Source organism: Zonotrichia leucophrys, chromosome 5 (genome assembly GCF_028769735.1).
Source record: "Zonotrichia leucophrys gambelii isolate GWCS_2022_RI chromosome 5, RI_Zleu_2.0, whole genome shotgun sequence".
Lineage (NCBI taxonomy): Eukaryota > Metazoa > Chordata > Aves > Passeriformes > Passerellidae > Zonotrichia > Zonotrichia leucophrys.
This window is the reverse complement of record NC_088175.1, coordinates 51,327,674-51,346,553: the sequence shown is the minus strand read 5'-3', so window position 1 is coordinate 51,346,553 and position 18,880 is coordinate 51,327,674. Positions and strand designations below refer to the sequence as shown.

General features: G+C 40.9%; 1 protein-coding gene across 1 annotated transcript in view; it reads left to right on the top strand.

Annotated features, from left to right (window-relative positions):
- Positions 1-2,829: 2,829 nt before the first annotated feature.
- Positions 2,830-18,880, top strand: part of KIF18A (kinesin family member 18A) — a 31,199-nt gene continuing 15,148 nt past the window's right edge. Inside the window, exons 1-13 of the mRNA XM_064714318.1 lie at positions 2,830-3,004; positions 3,775-4,161; positions 4,828-4,985; positions 5,863-5,967; positions 6,875-6,985; positions 9,898-10,095; positions 11,328-11,501; positions 12,382-12,456; positions 12,699-12,808; positions 16,640-16,802; positions 17,333-17,497; positions 17,910-18,031; positions 18,213-18,451. Coding sequence (XP_064570388.1) covers positions 3,834-4,161; positions 4,828-4,985; positions 5,863-5,967; positions 6,875-6,985; positions 9,898-10,095; positions 11,328-11,501; positions 12,382-12,456; positions 12,699-12,808; positions 16,640-16,802; positions 17,333-17,497; positions 17,910-18,031; positions 18,213-18,451 — 1,948 coding nt within the window. The 5' untranslated portion in view covers positions 2,830-3,004; positions 3,775-3,833. The remainder of the gene's footprint in view (positions 3,005-3,774; positions 4,162-4,827; positions 4,986-5,862; positions 5,968-6,874; positions 6,986-9,897; positions 10,096-11,327; positions 11,502-12,381; positions 12,457-12,698; positions 12,809-16,639; positions 16,803-17,332; positions 17,498-17,909; positions 18,032-18,212; positions 18,452-18,880) is intronic.

Genomic DNA, 18,880 nt, shown 5'->3' with positions numbered 1-18,880 from the left:
TTCTCTTCTTTTTCAAGTGAAATGCAAAGGTTTAAAACTCACTGGGAAAACATGAAGCCCTATATTATTTACATGAGTAAGAATTCTACAGATGGAGCCTGGCATAAGGGTGATTCACTGGTGTGGGTTAAGGAGAAATTTCTCCAAACCTTTTTACACAATGAGGAATATCTCATCTAGTGTTTTTCTGAGATTTGGAAAGAAAAACATCCCTTTTTTCCCTTCTCTATTGTATTTTAATTGTGAATTCCATGTGTTTTCTTTATGTGTGGACTTAGTGCACAGACTTTTCATTGAGAAGTGAGGTACATTGGTAAAATCTAATTTTGTATTCTTTGTTTCAAAGACAGGAGTACTACAGGGACAGGGCAGTAATTCCCCCACCTTAAATTTGAAAGTGCTCATGGCTAACTTTGAACAGACACACAGATGTGTGTTTTGCAACACTCCCCGGTGTGCCTACAGGAAACGTGTAGAAAACATGGGCATTACCATGGTGTGCTCTGCTGGCTCTGGCTGGGCTGCAGTTCATTCCCTCCCCAGGGGCTGAGCTGGGGCTGCTTTGGGTTCCTGCTGGGCACAGCAGGGAGGAGACACAGCTGGGGCAGCGACCCAGGGGGCTGAAGGGATTCCCCAGAGCAAAGGACACCGTGCTCCAGACAGAAAGGGGCATGTTGGGAAGGATGAAAGTTTGACAAGAAAGTCTCACAAATATGGATGCTTAGCAGAAAGATTTTTAAATGTAGAGTCTGATGAAGGAATAGAGATGGAAGCAAGTTTTGATATAGAAGAAAAGAATTGCTGAGCCAGTCTTACTGGATAACCAAGGAGGCAAAGGGGGTGTTAGTTAGAAGGGGTTTTTATGGCTTAGAGCAAAGGATGAACCCACCCCAAACAAGAAGATGTTTTTACCAAGCAGAAAAATAGCACAGGCAAACAAGTCAGCAAAGCTGGAAGTAGAAAAAAGGTCTCAGAATTTTCCGCTGCAAGAAAACTGAAAAACAACTTCTAGCTTAAACTGTAATGTACTTTTAGTGATTGGAGAATAGTAACATGAATATGGTAATTACAGTAGTTATGATAGGTTATAGATAAAGTTAAGGTATAGATTGGTCCTACTGTATGAAGATGCTGAGCAAAGAAAAGGATATAATGCATTGTAACCTGAAGAAAAGTGTGTAATGCATTGTAACCTAAAGTATATAATGCAATGTAACCAAAAGAGAAGTCTATAATGCATCATAACCTAAAGAAAAGTATATAATGCATTGTAACCAAAACCAAAGGGTCTCCAGGCCTGCCTGCAGCTGGAGCTGACAGCTGTGGGCACAGCCTCTGTCACTCACAACCCTGGACTACTGTAACCTCTTGGGTGGAATAAACTGCATTTTGGAGAGCCCCTGGAGTCCCACATCTCTCATTCAGGCTCTTACAGGGGCAGAGCAGGATCGGGGTGGTGGCACCGGTGTTCCCACCAATGGTGACCATTAATTATCACCTGAGTTGGGCCCTGCTCTCCCGGAGATGGCTGAGCCCATGGGAAGGCTTTCCTTGCTCTGCCCTGCTTGTCTGCACAGCTTCGGACTCACCTGCTCAACTCTCCCCATGGCACCACCGAGTTTGTGTCTCCTGTCCCTTCTCATTGTGAAAAATGTGTTTTATGATTGCCTTTTTGCAAATATTAAAATGAATATTATAAGTGTTATGTTAGAAAGTTATGCTGCGTTAATTTTCTTAAGTGGTGTGTTAAATATGGTTTTAGGTTATAACATAATGTTAAAATAGAAACTATGCTATGTAAGATACTTTTTTAAAGGAAGGACTCGCACTGAGATAGCAGCCACGGGACACCTCTCAGTCTTTCAGAGAAAACAAATTTATTGTTCCATTATTAGAAATGAACTTCTTCCTGCCTTGCTCAGCCATGAAGAGCTGTCAGGATTCAGAGGAAGAAGCTGACCCTGCCCAGAGAGAATCCTGCGTTTGAATGGACTTTACGCATCATGTATGAGGTTTATGAATATGCAACAGGCTATTGTTTTTAAGGGTTAATCCTCTGTTAACGTGGGTCCTTTTTCGGGCTTATGCTGCCCAGAAGAAGCTACCCAGACGTCCATAACTCTTTGTTTTTATTGTCTCATATTGTCCTAATTAAAATTGTCCAAAATTTTTATTACTCTAATTATATTGCTATTTTTATAACCATTTTATTACTATTAAACATTTAAATTTTAAAAACAAATGATTGGCGATTTTCACACCCTTCTGTCCCGGCCGCTCTGCTGAGGGCGAGGAGCGGCTGAGCCCCGGCCGCGCCCCCATCCCTGCCCTGCCCCGGGGGAAGGCGAGGGACGCTGCCCACAGAGAGCCCCCACCCCTGCACCCCGGGCATCTCCTCCTCACGGCGAGCGCACAGTTCGTGTTTTATTTCATTTCACACACCGCACGCCCGGAGGGGCAGCCTGAGGGGCACGGCTGCAGGCCGCCACCTCGGGCCGGCACCGGCGCTGGAGCAGAACCAAAGGCGCCGGGGACAGGAAACCCCAGCCCGAAGCGCTTTGGATCGGAGGCGGCCGGAGCAGCGCCGCGAGGATAACCCGGGAGGCTGGAGCCGGACACGCGGAGCCACAGGCGGCCCCTTCCCCGGCAGCCCCGAGGGCGCCGCCCTTCCCTCACGGCCACCCTCATTCCCTCCGCGCTCCCCTTCCCGCCAGGCCTCCTCGCGGACCCCGCGCACGGCGCTCTGCTGACGTCACGGCGCACAGCCAATGAGAAGGCGAGGAGCGCGGCCCGCCCGTGTTTGAATTGCGCGGCCGGTGGATGGCGGTTGGTGCGGGACAGGGACCGAGAGACGGAGCCCAGGACGGAGCGGGCACGGCCCGGGGCTGACAGAGACAGACCGGGGACGGCCGAGGGCACGGCCCGGGGGTGACAGAGAGAGAGAGACCGGGGACGGCCGAGGGCACGGCCCGGGGGTGACACCGGGCACGGGCCCGCACGCAGGGTGAGTGCCGGGGGTGAGCCCGGGGAGGGAAGGGCCCGGCCCGCAGGGTGAGCGAGTGCCGGGCACGGTGAACGGGCGCACGGGGGATTCTCTGGCCGCAGGGCCCAGCTTGGTGGCGTGCCCCCAGGAAGAACCCCCTGCGGTGGGCGAGGAGGGGCCGGGACAGCCGGGCGGGTCGGGGAGGGGCTCGGCCGAGGGAGGCGAGCCGGCCCTGGAGCGGCAGCGGCGGCGCTGGCAGCCCGGCCCGTGTCCCTGCCAGGGGTGAGCCGGCAGCGCGCTGCCAACAGCAGCAATGGGCTGTTTAAAGGGAATTCCGCTTTGGGGCCGGTTACTGCATCCCCTGCGGGGCACGGTAACGCAAATCCCGCTGTAACTCTCTTTAAATGTACGCGCGACGTGCCTGACTCAGTCCGGGGAGGGCGACACGGGCAGCTCCTCTTTGTGCTGAAGTACAAAAAGACTGCTCGCCTTGGTCCGGCGAGCTCCTCGGTGCGGTGTCTCCTCTGAAAGCTTGGTCTGTATGAAGGAAAGCCTGCAGGCCAGTTAGTAGTTTCCATTCTGAAATAAACTCGAGGATTCCCTGGGGCAGTGCTGGTTGGTTCCTTTCTGCAGCTGCGCTGAGTTCAGGCACCTTTCGGGGCCATTGCGGAGTTCCCAAAGTCTCCTTGGGGCGGCCCTTGGGCCCAGCACAGGGGCCTGAGCAAACGTGGGAGCTGCTGGGAGGAGTGAAAGGCTCCTATTGCAAATAAAACCTCTCTTGTCTGCTGCAGAAAGGATTCGGCTGCTGGACCTGAAAGAGCGCTGGGAGCGGAGCTGGGGGGCAGCAGGGATGACTCCTGCCAAGGAAGAAGATGTGTGCAGCCATGTCAAAGTGGTGGTGCGAGTGCGCCCAGAGAGCCAGAAGGAAAAGCAGGGCAGCTTCAGCAGGGTGGTCCGTGTCATCGACCAGCACGTGCTGGTCTTTGATCCTAAGGAGGAGGAAGTCAGCTTCTTCAACAGGAGGAGAGTGACCCACAGGGATATTAACAAAAGGCAAAGGAAGGATCTTAAGTTCATGTTTGATGCCATTTTTGATGACAACTCATCCCAGTTGGAGGTTTTTGAGCATACTACCAAAAATCTAATTGATGGCTTCCTAAATGGATATAACTGTACAGGTAACTTTGTTCTTTATCCTCTTTAGTTAAAAAAAAGTTAAGTGAATTTCTCAAAGTTTCTGCTGTTCTGTCCAGTGGCTGCAGAGCCATTAAAAAAGCCTGAGATAGAAATAAAACATTGTGGTTTAATTTGTAGCTATGAAAGGCTGACTTTTTAGCCTGTGGAAGTTAGGATAGCTCTACTCTATTTTAAGAAGAAGTTTGTGTAAAGGTTATAATAGACTTGGGAAATTGATCTGAAATATATGGGAATCATCTAGAGTTATTTGAGCAGAAGCAGTTGTGTCACAAAGTGTGTGACGTAGCTGCTTTATTAACTCTTAAAGATCTTGGGGTTTTTTAATTGGCTGCTGGAATGTGGTGAGGAAATTAAATACTTATCAGCAGTAAGTTGATGGCTTAGGGTTATGAGAGTCAGTAAATAATATTTTCATGAGATGTACCACTGAATGAATTTTGAACTGAAAATTCAAAAATGTTATTTGGAAACATCTTGCTCTAATTATATATCTGAAAGGTAAAGCCTAAGTAAGAAACTTTATCCATTTATGAAACAGTTGTGCAGAATGACAGAGGTCTGTAAATGTTCATTTGACTTTGGTCTTCCTGATTAGCTTACAAATAAATTATATGGTTTTGCTTTGCTGTCTTTTGGGGAAAATTCAGTGCTTGCATATGGTGCAACAGGAGCTGGAAAGACTCATACAATGTTGGGTTCTCCTGAAGACCCTGGAGTCATGTATTTAACCATGATGACACTTTATAAACGCATGGATCAAATCAAAGATGATAAAACATGTGATGTTGCTGTCTCTTATTTAGAGGTGAGTTCCTGCATTTGCTACGTTGCTTTTAATAAGTCATATTTTATAAATAAAAAGAAGCTGGTTTTGCTTTCCTCTGGTCCCTTCTGGGGCTTGCCAAAATGTGTCCTTACACGAGTGAAACTGTGTTGTGCTCTGCAAACTTGGTGTTCCTGGGCTGATTTACAGAAGGCTGCCCAAAAAGAACCTCCACTTCTGATATATTTACTGATTGTTCATGATTTGTGTCTTGCTGACCAATTACGTGCCTCTCAGCATCTGTTGATGTGTACAAGGAAATTTCTTTTCAGGGTAATGTTTTAGGACTCACAGTAACATCCTATAACACTGGAAAAGCACAACAAAATGATGTTGTGATTTTACAGGGCAATGTTTTGGCACCACTGCTGAATGGTGCTAGTAAAATGGGTATCTTTTCAGCTTCCTCAAAGTCTTCATGGACTCTAGGTGGTACTTGGGAGGGGAGAGTGTGCATTGCCATATGTTTTCACAGACCAAGAAACAAGAGATATAAAAATTTTAACAAAAGTAGCTTTGAACTAAGAAGTGTTGCAGAAGTATGGATCGTGATGTACACTGGAGAAAAAAGAAATGCTTTGCATTCATGCTCGCTGCAAAACTGGTTTTTGTAAAAAAAAGTTTTTTTCAATAAAGAATGAAGATTATTTACTAAAACTAATTACTTCTAAAATCTAAAAAGAAATAATATTAATTGTATACTTAAAGCTTGGTATATGAAAAATGTAAAAAAAATTATAGCATGAATTCACTACTTTGTCTTAAAGAAGTATTAAAAAAGACTGCTGATTTTTGCTTATTTAATTCTGTCAGCTATGGGAGGATATCTTAACAAAATCTTCTCAATTCCCTCTCAAAGGTTTACAATGAACAGATTCGTGATCTGCTGGTCAACTCTGGACCTCTGGCTGTTCGTGAGGATGGCCAGCAAGGGGTGATAGTTCAAGGTCTGACACTGCATCAGGTATGTGAATATCTCTAGAAACTTAAAATGTGCTTGAGATATTTGAGAAACATTCCCATTGTTCTGAAAGCTGTATGGAATTTGGTCGTTTCCTAGTGGCTTTTTTTTCTGGCCATAAGCACCAGTAACTTGAAAATCTAATTAATTAGTTAAAAGCACATTGTTGAAAAAACCTGCTAGTCTCATTGAATGCAAATACAGAAGCATTCAGTCCTTGTTATAAAAGGGTACAGTTGGCTTGATGCTCATGCAGCAGATTTTGGAAGATTTCTTTTTGGGCTAAAATATCTTGGCATTGCCTTCATTACCACCTTGGAGTGCCCTACACAGCTGTGAAATCTAAAGGTTGTTTTTGTTTGTAAATAACTATATTTGAAGAAGTCCGTGGTAAATTACTTTTCCAGGCCAGCTCAGCAATTCTTTGGTAAGGTCAGTGATAGAACTTAGTTTTCCAATCTGAATATCAATTCCTGTGGACCTATTTTCTTGCAGCTTCCTTGTGTATTTACATGCTGTGACAGGAAGCAATATTCTTAGTTTGTATTCTAACCTCTGAACATCCTTCTTCCCAAACCTTGAGTTTTGTGAGGAAAAAACTTTTCTTGTACTAATGCATTCAATAGCGATATACTAATTTAAGTCCAGACATTGTTAAAAGAGGCTGATTCTAACTATGGAGAATCTTTTGTATTTGTTTAAATTCTAAACTAAAAATATTTGCTGATTTATGTTGCTGGAATTAAGTGCTTGCTTCTCATACCTTACTGCTTTTCAGCTGAGAATATTTATTTGAAGTGCCTTTTTTTGAAGGTGAATGTTAAAGCAAATGTATTTTAGAATCAGTGTGTTACTATAGTTGTTGGAAATGAAAAGAATCCTGCATTTGTCATGTGCTCTACTCCTAAAGCCTAAATCAGCAGAGGAAATCCTTCAGATGTTGGATTATGGGAACAAAAACAGGACCCAGCATCCCACAGATGTGAATGCCTCCTCTTCCCGCTCCCATGCTGTCTTTCAGGTGAGGTGGTACAGCCAGAAACAGTGGCCATAACTGCAGCTGCAGGTTTTGTTTAAAGATGGACAGAAGGGAAGCTTTTAAACTGTGCTGAACCTCAGTTTGGGGAAGAGGGGGTTGAAGGTTTTCCGTTTACTCTTCTTTTTACTCCTTAGTCCTTGGAAGGATGTAATTGTTAGTGTTTATGTTGGAAGAAATGAATTCAGTGAAAAGATCTCTAATTCCAATTGTTTGAGCTTATATGTATAAAATATGTACTTATACCTTCTTAACTTATATTCCTTTGAAGAAATAACTTATGTAAAATGGTAATTTAAAGCTTTAATAGACTTCCATATTGTGATTTTATAAACTGAAAGGTATTGGTGGGGTATTTGTAAAGCTGTCTGGTATCATGATGTTGCTTAGCATTGCTTTGGGAAAAATAATTTACAGAATGCAGTTATGTCTGACTGTAAACTAAGAATCTCAAGTAGTGCTTTCTTATTTTACTTGGTTAATGTTAATTTCTACAATAAAGTGATTTCCTAATACCCTGCTATGGATCAAGTTTTAGAAAACTGAAATGATGCTTCTTAGTTTTCAGAAATGAGTTTTGAATGAGTTGTGCAAGTATGCAAAAACTTAAGACTTCTCCCAAGATTTTTGGGGTTGGCTACACTGCCTTATTCTCCTGTCTTCTCTTTTTAAATGCAACCTGTGATATTTAGAAACTAGTCCTGTTATCAAAAATGTCTTTTTTTTGTCCTGTTTGCTGTTACATACTGCAAAGCAGTACCTTCAATGACTTATTTGTTTCACTCTGGATTGAAAAATATTAAAACACATTTGATTCTGGTCCTTGCATTAGAGCACTTAAGTGTTGGGAAGTTTTTAACAGTACCTACAGACTTAGTCAATGTTAAATAACTATAACAAAGTTTTAAAAAACATCTTCTAAGTATGGAACAGAGCAAAAGCCATTACCACTCTAAAAGCTTCTGTTTTCCTATATACCTTAAACTTATGTTAGCAATTGCCCTTCCTGTTTTGAATTTCCCCCAGGGCCTGCCCTTGTTGTGTGCTGTACAGGGTTGCACAAAGAGTTCTTTTGAAGTGGTTTGGCTTGAGAGCTGCCCTGTCATGGCTGTGTGCTGCCTTCAGGAAGGCTCCAGGTGCAGAGCTGCACACAGACCAGAGGGAACTGCTGCTTTCTGCTTGTTTACCTGCTGCTGGGATCTCTTGTCTCCCTCACCTCTTGGGAAAAACCTCTGCATTTTATTATCTGGCAGGCTTTTTCTCAGTGCATTTCTACAAGTGGCAAGCAATTGAATAAATCACTTCAGTTCCTCATATATTTCCACAAATCTGTGACATTCTGCATAATGAAATTGTGTCTTTGTTTGCAGAGATGTAAGTGGTGAGAAATCCCCAGTGCTGTCATGATTGCTCTTTATTTTTAAAGTTTCTATTATTTTAAGAGTTGCTTTTTTGTAGAGATAGGTTATTTTTGGCTTTTCTTGTTAACTTTGTGGAATCAGGATATTTTCTGAAACTGACTCGGAAGTTGGTAAGTCTTGGCCCAGGACATTCTGAGCTGATTTTAAAGATGCAAGTTTTGCTTTACTGTACCATATGTCTTAAGTTTGAAATATCTATCTGGGTCAGGCAATTACTGCATCTGAGAGAAAAATCAGAATTGCTACACTGTTCTATTGAGAGTGTTCTGCTTTGGGGCATTTCCTGTATCTTTTGAATTTTTACAAAAGCTTGAGTCATACAACAGAGTTTGGCTGTCACTCTACCTTTCCCTCCTTCATTAATGATAGTTATTGTGTTGTTCTGGTAGCCTGTTCCCAGCCTGAGGTTCTTGGTTTTTTTTGTCTATTATACTGGAAACAGTGCAACTGAACTTAGTTATACTGTTTGATATAGAAACATATCTGTTTGAAATAGATTTAAGTTTCATGGCAAGTCATAGGAATTTTATTTTATTCTTTCACAATACTTGTCAATCTGTTTTCTGTTAGAAACTTGTGATGAAGCCTTATTGTGAAGGCTTCATTTCTCATGCACAGAGCTTAAAGCCACAGCAGTGGTGAGTCTTTACTAGTCAGTCACCTTGTGCTGATGGCAGCTCCTTTCTAATTCACTGTCCAGAAGGGCATTCATGCAAGTGTCACTAACCATTATTAATTATATTAACAAATGGCAGGGCACTCAGCACAAGAGAAGGGGAAATAAATACTGTATAAAGTAGAAAGCCATCTAAGGATAACTTTGTTTCTTCTTACTGACTGTATATTCATGCTTTGCTTGCCTCCTTATAAACCTGAAGAAAGAATACCTTCACCAGCAGAAGCTTTTAGTTTGTTGTCCATCTTGGTACTGTGAAATTTCAGGAAAAATGGGATGAAGCAAGTGGCTTCAGGAGGCATCATATTTGAAAAGATCCTGGAGTATATTTTCACAGCAGTAAATGGATATTGTTTCCTATTCATGGAAGATACAATTAAATCTAAATCACTGAAGAGTCAGCCTTTTCCTGGTTTATCCCTCTGCATTTCTTTATGGTGTACTCCTAAATGTGCATTTGAAAAAGGAACACTTCTTTCAATTGAAAGTTCAGGAGTGTAGTATGCATTTTTGGTGCAGAAGAAGAGCTGTGAAATTCATTTTTCCTGTAAAAAACCTCACTTATCTTTGCTGCTTTGTGATCCTGGGCCAGTTGGTCACTTAATCCTCTGCAGCAGGAAGGGAGAGAGAATCAGGAGCAAGAAAAGGAGGTACCTTGTGATTCAGTTAAGTGAAGGCAAAGTGGCAGGATATCCAATACTAATGTCTTAAAACAGTTGTTATGCTATGAAATCAATTTACTACTTAGATTAGTTAGTAGTTACTTTTTAATTGTTTTCTTCTTTTTTTTTTTATTGTAGATTTACCTACGGCAGCAAGATAAAACAGCCAGTATTAATCAGAATATTCGTATTGCCAAAATGTCTCTGATTGACCTGGCAGGGTCTGAGCGAGCCAAAGCCACCAGTGCCAAGGGGGCTCGCTTTGTGGAGGGGACAAACATTAACAGGTCCCTGCTTGCTCTTGGAAATGTCATTAATGCACTGGCAGATCCTAAGGTAGGTGCTGCTTTCCCATGCAGTTCAGAAACCATTTTAAAAAGTGCTCAGCTGATGGAATAATGTGGTTTACATTGTTGGTGCTACTCACATCATCATTCTCATGTAAGATTGTCTTAAGGGTTTCTACCATCATATCTGTGATAGCTGAAAGACAGTCCCAGTGAGAGAAAATTCTCAAAAATTATGTGCAGCTGCCTAAGGATAGTATCAAAGATGAATGGTACCTGCTTTTCTTATGTTCAAAATCAAGCATATGTAGAGAAGATTGCATGAGTACATGAATAACCTTACAATTAACCTTTAATCTTAGGGGGGAGCAGCTTTTGTAGGATAAAACAGTATCTCTTCCAAGTTGTACTTTTGGGATCTCACATACATCCATACACACGCACATCCCTGCTCAGAGCAATGAGTCAATCTCCTGATCTGGCTCACCAGCTCAAGGCAAGGAATGGGTACAGTTGTGTAGCAGAATGATAAAGCCTCCTGAATTTTTGCATAAGTGAAGTCCACTGTCTACCATAACACTCTTTTTGTCCTTCTGCTCAACTAGCAAATTCCTCCTTCAAATATGCCAGGAGAAAATCAGGTTTAATTTCCCTTCCTGATGCTGCATGTCCTTGTCACCATCTTGTTGGAGGGGAGGGTGGAGTTTAAAATCTGTGCCACAGACACATGGAAAAATCACATTGATTTACTTGATAAGGGATTGGGTTCCTGGTGCCCGGCTTGGTATAATGAGATGAAAATTCTGTAGCTTCACAAAGCAGAGTATGTGTTGCCTGGAAAGGTGTGAAATCTCCATCCTTGGAGGTAATCAAAACCCTACTGGGCATAGTCTTTGCCATCTTACTCTAGCTGACTCTGCTTTGAGCAGAAGGATTGAACTAGAGGGATTTTAGAGGTCCTTCCCAATCTGGATGATTTTGTAAACTCAATGTAATTTAATGTAGTTTACTTTTTCTGTTAGCTGCTCCATCACAGAAATAGGAGTTACATATCCAGGCATCAGGAAATAACCCAGATAATACATGTGTTGCAAAGGTGTTGAACAGTTCCAAGAGGCTTAAACTTTTTAAGATGTACAGATACTTCAAAGGAAAATTACTTGTGTCAAAGAAAATTTTCATGGCTGTTTCTCATGGTTTGTGTTACTGTTGAAATTCTAAGCAGACTTTTATTTGAAGTACAGTTAAATAAACCTTACCAATATCTCTCACTCTTCTTAGAGCAAGAAGCACATTCCTTATCGAAACAGCAAGCTGACTCGTTTGCTGAAGGATTCTCTTGGAGGAAATTGCAGAACAATCATGATAGCTGCTATTAGCCCATCCTCTTTGTTTTATGATGATACCTACAACACTCTGAAGTATGCAAACCGAGCAAAGGATATCAAGTCTTCTGTGAGTATATTGCTTTTACTGTTCTCTTGTCAAAGTACAATAATCTACTATTACAAGAAAAATTATTTCTTTTGGAATATTGTATTTTCCTTCACTTCTGACTCAAAAATTTGTTCTATCTTCTTTCTCTATGGTCAACTCTTCCTTACCTGACTGGCAGGTGTAGCAGATACAAAGTAGATCTGACCCAAAAGCCCCATAGCTTTGTTAGTGATATGATACTGCCACTTTGAAACAGTTTGTGTTGTGAGCATGAGATTTAGAAATAATTCTCAGCCAGTAGAATTCACATTATTTTTTACTGTTTTGCTCTTACTTTCTCAGAGAGCTGTAATGTACGTTAAAGAAATTTCTGGCCAGTTTTACAAGAGCCAGTCCAGGATTGTACAGGTAGAATTCAGCTGGAGTCAAGAAGCTCAGTGAGATTGTCTTGATAAATGAAAAGCTGGGATGTCCTTTTCTGCTCTCTATTGTTTAATTTTATTTTTCATTATCTTTTTTGCTGCAGCTCCTAATTCTTTTTCTGTAATACAAGGTTCACTGTAGTTTCCATTTGTTGTGTACTTAAAGGTAGCTTTTATAATAAAATGCACAAGACAGACATTTGAATAGTAAAACTAATCTGAAAAAATGCAAAATGTGCTTGCATATGTAAATTTAATTATTCTTGGTTTGTTGAGGGAAATGTCCTGGCCACGGGTGTGCAACAGATGACAGCAAAAGCTGACAGTCATTTTCTCATTGTGCAAGTCAGAATTGTATTAAACTCTTTCCTCACAACATAGTGTATGTGTAACTATGTGCTACATATACACACTGTGCTTATTATGCATGAAAACATTGAGGAGCTGCCTTTAAATTCTGATTTGTTTCTTTCCAGTTGAAGAGCAACGTTGTGAGTTTGGACAGTCACATAAGCCAGTATGCTAAAATTTGCAATGAACAAAAGAAAGAGGTATGTAAAAAATCTGTTGTTAACAGGTTGAAAGGTTAACTGTTAACTTTGAATATAAAAAAAGAGTTAATGGGATTAAGTCTATAAGGGTCTAATGTATTTTGAAGTAAGAAAATTTTGTCTTCTAAGAGGAATATCACCTGCTGCCATTTGTAAAGCTGTTCAATATCAGCACAGAATGACAATTTTGGGAAATAAACCCAAAACCATATTTCAATTAAAGGGTGCTTCTTTTGGTTTAGATCCTAATGTTGAAGGAGAAGCTGAGAGAATATGAAGAAAAGCAAGCAAGCATTCCTGAAAATCATAATACTGCAGAACTTTCAAACAACCAGCGAATAGAAATAGAAAGGTAAATGACTCATATTTGCTTCCAAGCTGGAGTTTGTCTAAATTGTAAAAGCATTTGTAAAACAAACCTACTCTTTCCAGTATTGGTTTTCCCAATTTAACATTGCTTTACTTAGATCTAGGTATGGCTTTGCCCAACGTGTTGTTTCTGTTCAGAACAACTTGGTGGTGGTTTTAAAACGAAAGGGGAGGACGTAGGAAATGCCATGTGACAGGAAGGAGCATCTGAGTGCTGGCTCCCAGCACAGCTCCTGAACAGGTTGTGTTTGTGGGTAGGCAGAATGTCGTTTGCATAAGTGACAGCAGCTCTGCCACTCTTGGCAGGCACTATCTCAAGTGGGATCTTTGCTGCAAGGCTTGAGAGAGACAAAACCTGGAAGTTTTTCTACAAAGGGATGGCTTTATGTTTGTAGATTCCTTATTTTCTATTGCTTTAATATTTCTTGGCCTCTTTTTCTTCTTGGTAATGTTCCTGTCTATCTTTTCTCTTGCGACAGTCCCATGAGAGAACACAAAGAGTAACAAACTAAAATGTGAAGTAGCAATTTGTTGCAGAAATCGTTGTATTCCATGAAGAGGGTAGGTTTTGGAGAGAAAGACTTTCTGGATGGTCTCTGCATATTTCATCTTTCTGACAATTGCTCACCTAAGTTGATTGAGCTAACTTTTTTTTCTTATTTGGCCCTTTGAATATGCTGTTTTTTAACCTGGAAAGCTTTCTGAGGTATAGTAAGAACCCATTTGAAGCAAGATATTCTCTGCATTTTATTTTAGTGGCATTGCAGACATTTCAATAAACTCTTTCATTCAGGTTATTTAAATTAAATTTTCAAAAGAAGTGTGGGCTTCTAAGTCATGTTGATATTTCTGACAGTTTTCCTGCATATTTTTGCACTGTATGTCTTTAAGATTGATTTAATTTCCTGTGATTTGCCCTTTATTTCATTCTTTGTGTGTGGGAAGAGTCAGTCAAGGGCAAGGTCTCTAAAATATCTTTTCAAAAGGCTGGATGTATTCTATGCCAAGGTTTGCTGGTCAGAGAATATTTGTTAGGGAAAATCCAAAGGGCCACATGTAAACCTGTCCCAGTCCCTCTGGATGCCAGGAATTATGTGCCTGTCTCATTCTCTTCCTTCTCATGAGTATCCTGCCAGGTTCACCATACTGTTGTGGTGTGGGTAATGAATTGATTTCTCCCATTCATTTACAGCTTTTGAAGGCACTGTGCTGCCTTCTCCCTTTTAGTGGGGACAGAGAAGAGAGCCTTGTCCATGATCTGGTGTTTAGATCCACCCACCCATGGTTTTTGCATCACCAAAGAAGCATCATTTGCTTCGTCAAATCTAAAAGTCATGTATTCTTCTGCTAAAACTTGGAGATGGGTTGTGTGCCAACCCTTCAAGTCTTGAGCCTCTTAGGGTAGACAGTGGGCACTGGCTCCATAACTACAACCAGCAGGTCCTTGAGCTCTTGGACACCAGGTAGTGTAGGGGGGCTCATACCCTCAGTGTGCCTACAGGGCGACTTTGTCATTTCTACAGTGCACACCAGAGGGTAAAGGTAACTCCATAAGAACAGGAATGTGCTCATTGAAAGGCTGAATCCACAAAGGCTTCTGTACTTGATGCTGTATTGGGAACACTGGTGAATAGAAGTACACAAAAGGTTGGTTTTCCAGCAGAGGCCCCTCATAAGGAGGGTAAAAAGAAGCAGAATCTCCATCCTCACCTGAATTATGCCCAACTTTCTACTGTGATGGAAACTGGGAGGATTCACTTTGGTTCCTTATTGCTGTGTTTGCCAAGCAGCTGGGAAGAAGCATATTTCTGTGGAGGACAAAAATTCTGCAGGCAGTACAATCAGTAGTAAAGCTGTAGAGATAGGAGCAGTGTAGGGTTAAGCTCTGATACTCTGCAGCTGGCTGTTTCATTATTATAGAATCTTTTAGGTGAGAAAAGACCTCAAAGATCATATACTCCAACCATTAACCTGCTATTGTTCCTTAAAGAAATGGCTCTTATGAATTCTGTGAGTGTTTTAGTACACTTTTTTTACCTAGATATGATAGCATCCTCTAGACACTCAGTGAAAAGCTCTTGTATTGCTAAATCTGTGGAGAAGAATTATTTTCTTAATTCTGTTTCTTTTTAAAAGGTGAGTGATAAAACACTCAGAATAGAATAAAAGACTTAGTTATTCAAACTTTAGACTGTGAAATAGAATTGCTACTTCTGAAACACTGGCAAGAAGTCAATTGCATGACAAGAATGTCTCTTCAGCTTGTTCTGGAGTTGAACATGGGGTTTTTTACCATTTTTACAGTTCTAATTTTATGAGGTTTTTTAATACTACAAATTGCATAACCTCAAATATTGCATGTCTTTAGAACACTTGCATGTTCAACTTTGATTTTTGTGTAAAGTTCTAACAAGATAGGATACAATGAAATACTTTGTGTATGTGGTTGGTTATTATTGATATGTACAGTATCTTTTTGGCCATTCTCTACTGTACATTTTCAGTATTCAGGTGTGAAGAGGTGCCACCAGTGAAAGTTACATGGCAGTATGGCAATGCTTCCAGGAGTTGTTCTTGTTACTCTGGCTTGTGTGGCAGACTAGGGGTACTGTCCGATTTCCGGCTGTTTGGATGGCCTGGAAAGGCCCGGGGTGGCCTTGGGGCAGCCCGCGTTCCAAAGGACGAGAAGAGGCTTCAGTTCTTTTCTCGGTCTCGGTGTTTATTAATTGTTTATCTAAAAGATTTTCTCTCGGCCCGACAGAGGTCTGCTCAGCAGCCAGCCATGAGCACACTCCCCTGCCCTCCGGGCAGTCACCTATCTTTATACCCAAAGTTACGTGTACAATATTTATCATTTTTCCCCAATACCTTTCACCCTTATTGACCAGTGCACTTTTAGTAATGACCAATCCCAAAGTGCCACCATCACCACAGAAGATGGAGGAGAAGAAGAAGAAAGAAGAAGAAGGACAGGACACGCCCCAATTCCTCCATCTTACTTCTCTAAACCCCCCTGTACAGAAATCCTAAACCCTGTGTTTCACTCTCTAATTAACTAATCCCTTCACCATTCACCCCGGTGAAATCCTCCTATCCTCATACAGGTGTCGTCTCCTGTGTAGGATCAAAGTCCAGCCACCAGACACTTCTGGCAACATTCCAGGACTCCCGAGCCCCCCAAGGGTGGTCTCGGTGACTCGGCACCTCAGTCCTGGGGTGCTGAGATCCCACAGGGTACCAGAGAAGTGGTTACTCAATAACTCCTCGAGTACCATCTACCACAGTTTGGGTTTTCCCCTCGTGTTAAAACATGGTGAATGTTCTGATTTTTGTCCTCCATAAGTGATGGAAATTGTACAGCTCCTTGAGGGAAAGTGAGCATCCAAAGACCTTTGTGGTTCTCCTTTTCTTTGAGGATAGCTTGCGGGGTTTTGAGCACCTTGTGTGTCTATGGCAACAGTAGTCTTACCTGTTTAATAAATAGATGTAACATAGGTAGTTAGCAACTTCTGAAGTTAGAGAAAGGCATCCGAAGCTCCTTCACATACTCCTTTTAAATCCCAGTGTTGTCTTCATAATTATAACAACATTTATTTTTAGTGACTCCTTGCAAATTTCCCATCCCATTTTCAGTTCAAGTACGTAAAATTCTTACTGATGTACTGACATTTTATTTAGTGTCTATCTATATTAGGCTTTACTCATTTCCTTTTCATTTCTTTGTTTTATTAATTTAGATTTAAAAATTCCCTTACCAAAGAGATGGTCATAAAAAGTCTTCAGTAAATAATTAGTTATTATCCTTTGGTTTTAGGTACAAAGAAATACTTAAAAATGTTTTTGCAAATCGTGAAGAAATCAGAAAAGAGTACCTCAAGGTGGAAAAGAAACTGAAAGAAAATACACTGAAGAAATATTACCAGAATCAATGTCATGAACAAATTCAACTGATATGCTCTGAAGAAAGAGTAGAAAAGGTGAGTTTTCTGTAATGTAGTGCAGGGTATCATCTCTTCATTTTGTTAGAATTGTGTTAATTTTTCTTAAGTAACTGTGTAATTAATTAATCGATAAATGTTTCATTCAAATGGGAAACACAGATTATCACTCCTCTGTGACTGTTGATGTAATGATCTAATTTTTGAGGTTAAGAGCAGAGTATGGTTGGCCTTTTCTAAATGGAAAAGGGAACCCTCTGCCTGGTTAGGATACTGCCTTGCTTATATCCAGCTTGCTCTTGCTGGGTTTGTGCCTTCTAGTTGGAATATTTCAGAAACAGTGCAAACAACAGAAGAGTTTGATATTTGAACATACAGGATTTTCCTTTTTACTCAGTGCTTTATCCTTTAGTAGGCTTTTTGTAGCACATACTCGACTTAGGAATTATTTGGTTATGTTATATCAAAGTAAGGAAAAAAATCTTTATATCTAAAGAGAATTTGGTGAACACTATTTGAAAGTTTCCACCTTAAATGCTGATGGTTTGGGGGGTGGGATTTTTTTTCAGGCCACTTGCAAGCGGGATCTGAGGCTTGCAGCACTGAACAGCCACTATGTCCGCATGCAGAGGAAGAAGGAAGAGCAGAGCAATCTCTTTGAGGAGAACACCAAGTGGCTGCACCGTGTGGAGAATGAAATGCGTCTCCTGGGTCCAGATGGGAGCATCCCAAAAGTAAAACACCTTTCACTTTGTCATGGTTGGGGATGGGGAGAATTGGACAAAGGGTAAAACCTCTGAGTTAGGAACAGCTTAATAATTGAAATAAAATTAAGTATATGGAAAGAGTATACAGGAAGAGGCAAACGTGTTTGGGCATGCATAGATAAGCATCCATGTGGGCCTGTTGGACTTTAAATGCTGATTGCAGCACACACACACTATTGGTCAAAGGAATCTACAAATTCATATTTATGCATGTAAATAACAATCAAATAATTAATACTTTTCTACTGTAAAACATTAATAATATAGCTCCACTCCATCTTTACTGATCTAATATTATTTTTAGTTAAATTTTTAGTTTCTTTCCATCAGTTTGATGTACAGCTGTTTGATTGTCATTTTTATTACTAATTTCCTAAAGGAACTTTGTCAAGATCTGCAGTATTGCCATTTAAATCTAGAAGTTCAGGCTCTTAAAGCCCAGATTGAACACATGTTGGCTCTGGTGTCTCTTCAAGATCAGTATAACAAGCAAACAGAAAAGTAAGTATGGTTTCATGGCAGGTGGGATAAGACTTACATTCTGACTTGTAACTTGACAATACCTATTTAGAGAATTTAGTTTTAATTGAAACAGAAGCAAGGTTCTTCTCAAACTTTTTGTTTTCTGGGTTAAAATTGTGTTTTCTCAAGGGAACTTGTCTTGCCTCTTGCTGTTTCACAGAGTACTAAATACTGCACTTCCAGTGCTTCGCAAGCAGCACCTGATGCTGAAAGAAGCTGGGCTGACAAATGACTTAAGTGAGACTGAATATGCAGACGTTGAGCAGCTGATTCAGAGACAAAAATCAGTAGCTTGGGCTGACCAGACTGAAGAAAAGGATCAAAATCAGAACCATGAAGTAGAAATGTCAGCTATCTTTTCATTCCCACAGCTTGTGAGCAGACCAAACACCCCATGCAGTAAGTACATCATTAACTTTTTCTTTGTTGGAAGTACTTATAAATATCTCCTGCAACAGTCAGATATCATCCATATACACAGATTGCACTTCTGCAGACACTGAAGCTAAATGTAAAATTGATTCTCAGAACCACTTTCTATAAATTTTGCACCATTCTTAATTGGATATGGGAAAGTAATTTACTTTTTCAATGACTAGACACACACTGCAACAGATGAATTCATCCTCTTCTTGTTATAATGTACCCCATGTATCAATGTTCATAGATCCTGTGAGTGCTATTAAAAATTGCATTTCAATCTTTCATGTGACATTGATGGGAAAGGAATCAGTGTTAGTTGGTTATAATTCTGTTAAAGTGACTTGAAACATTAAGCAGGTATAGTTTTCTGTAGTTTCTAATAGCCTTGGGGGAGATGAGATTTAC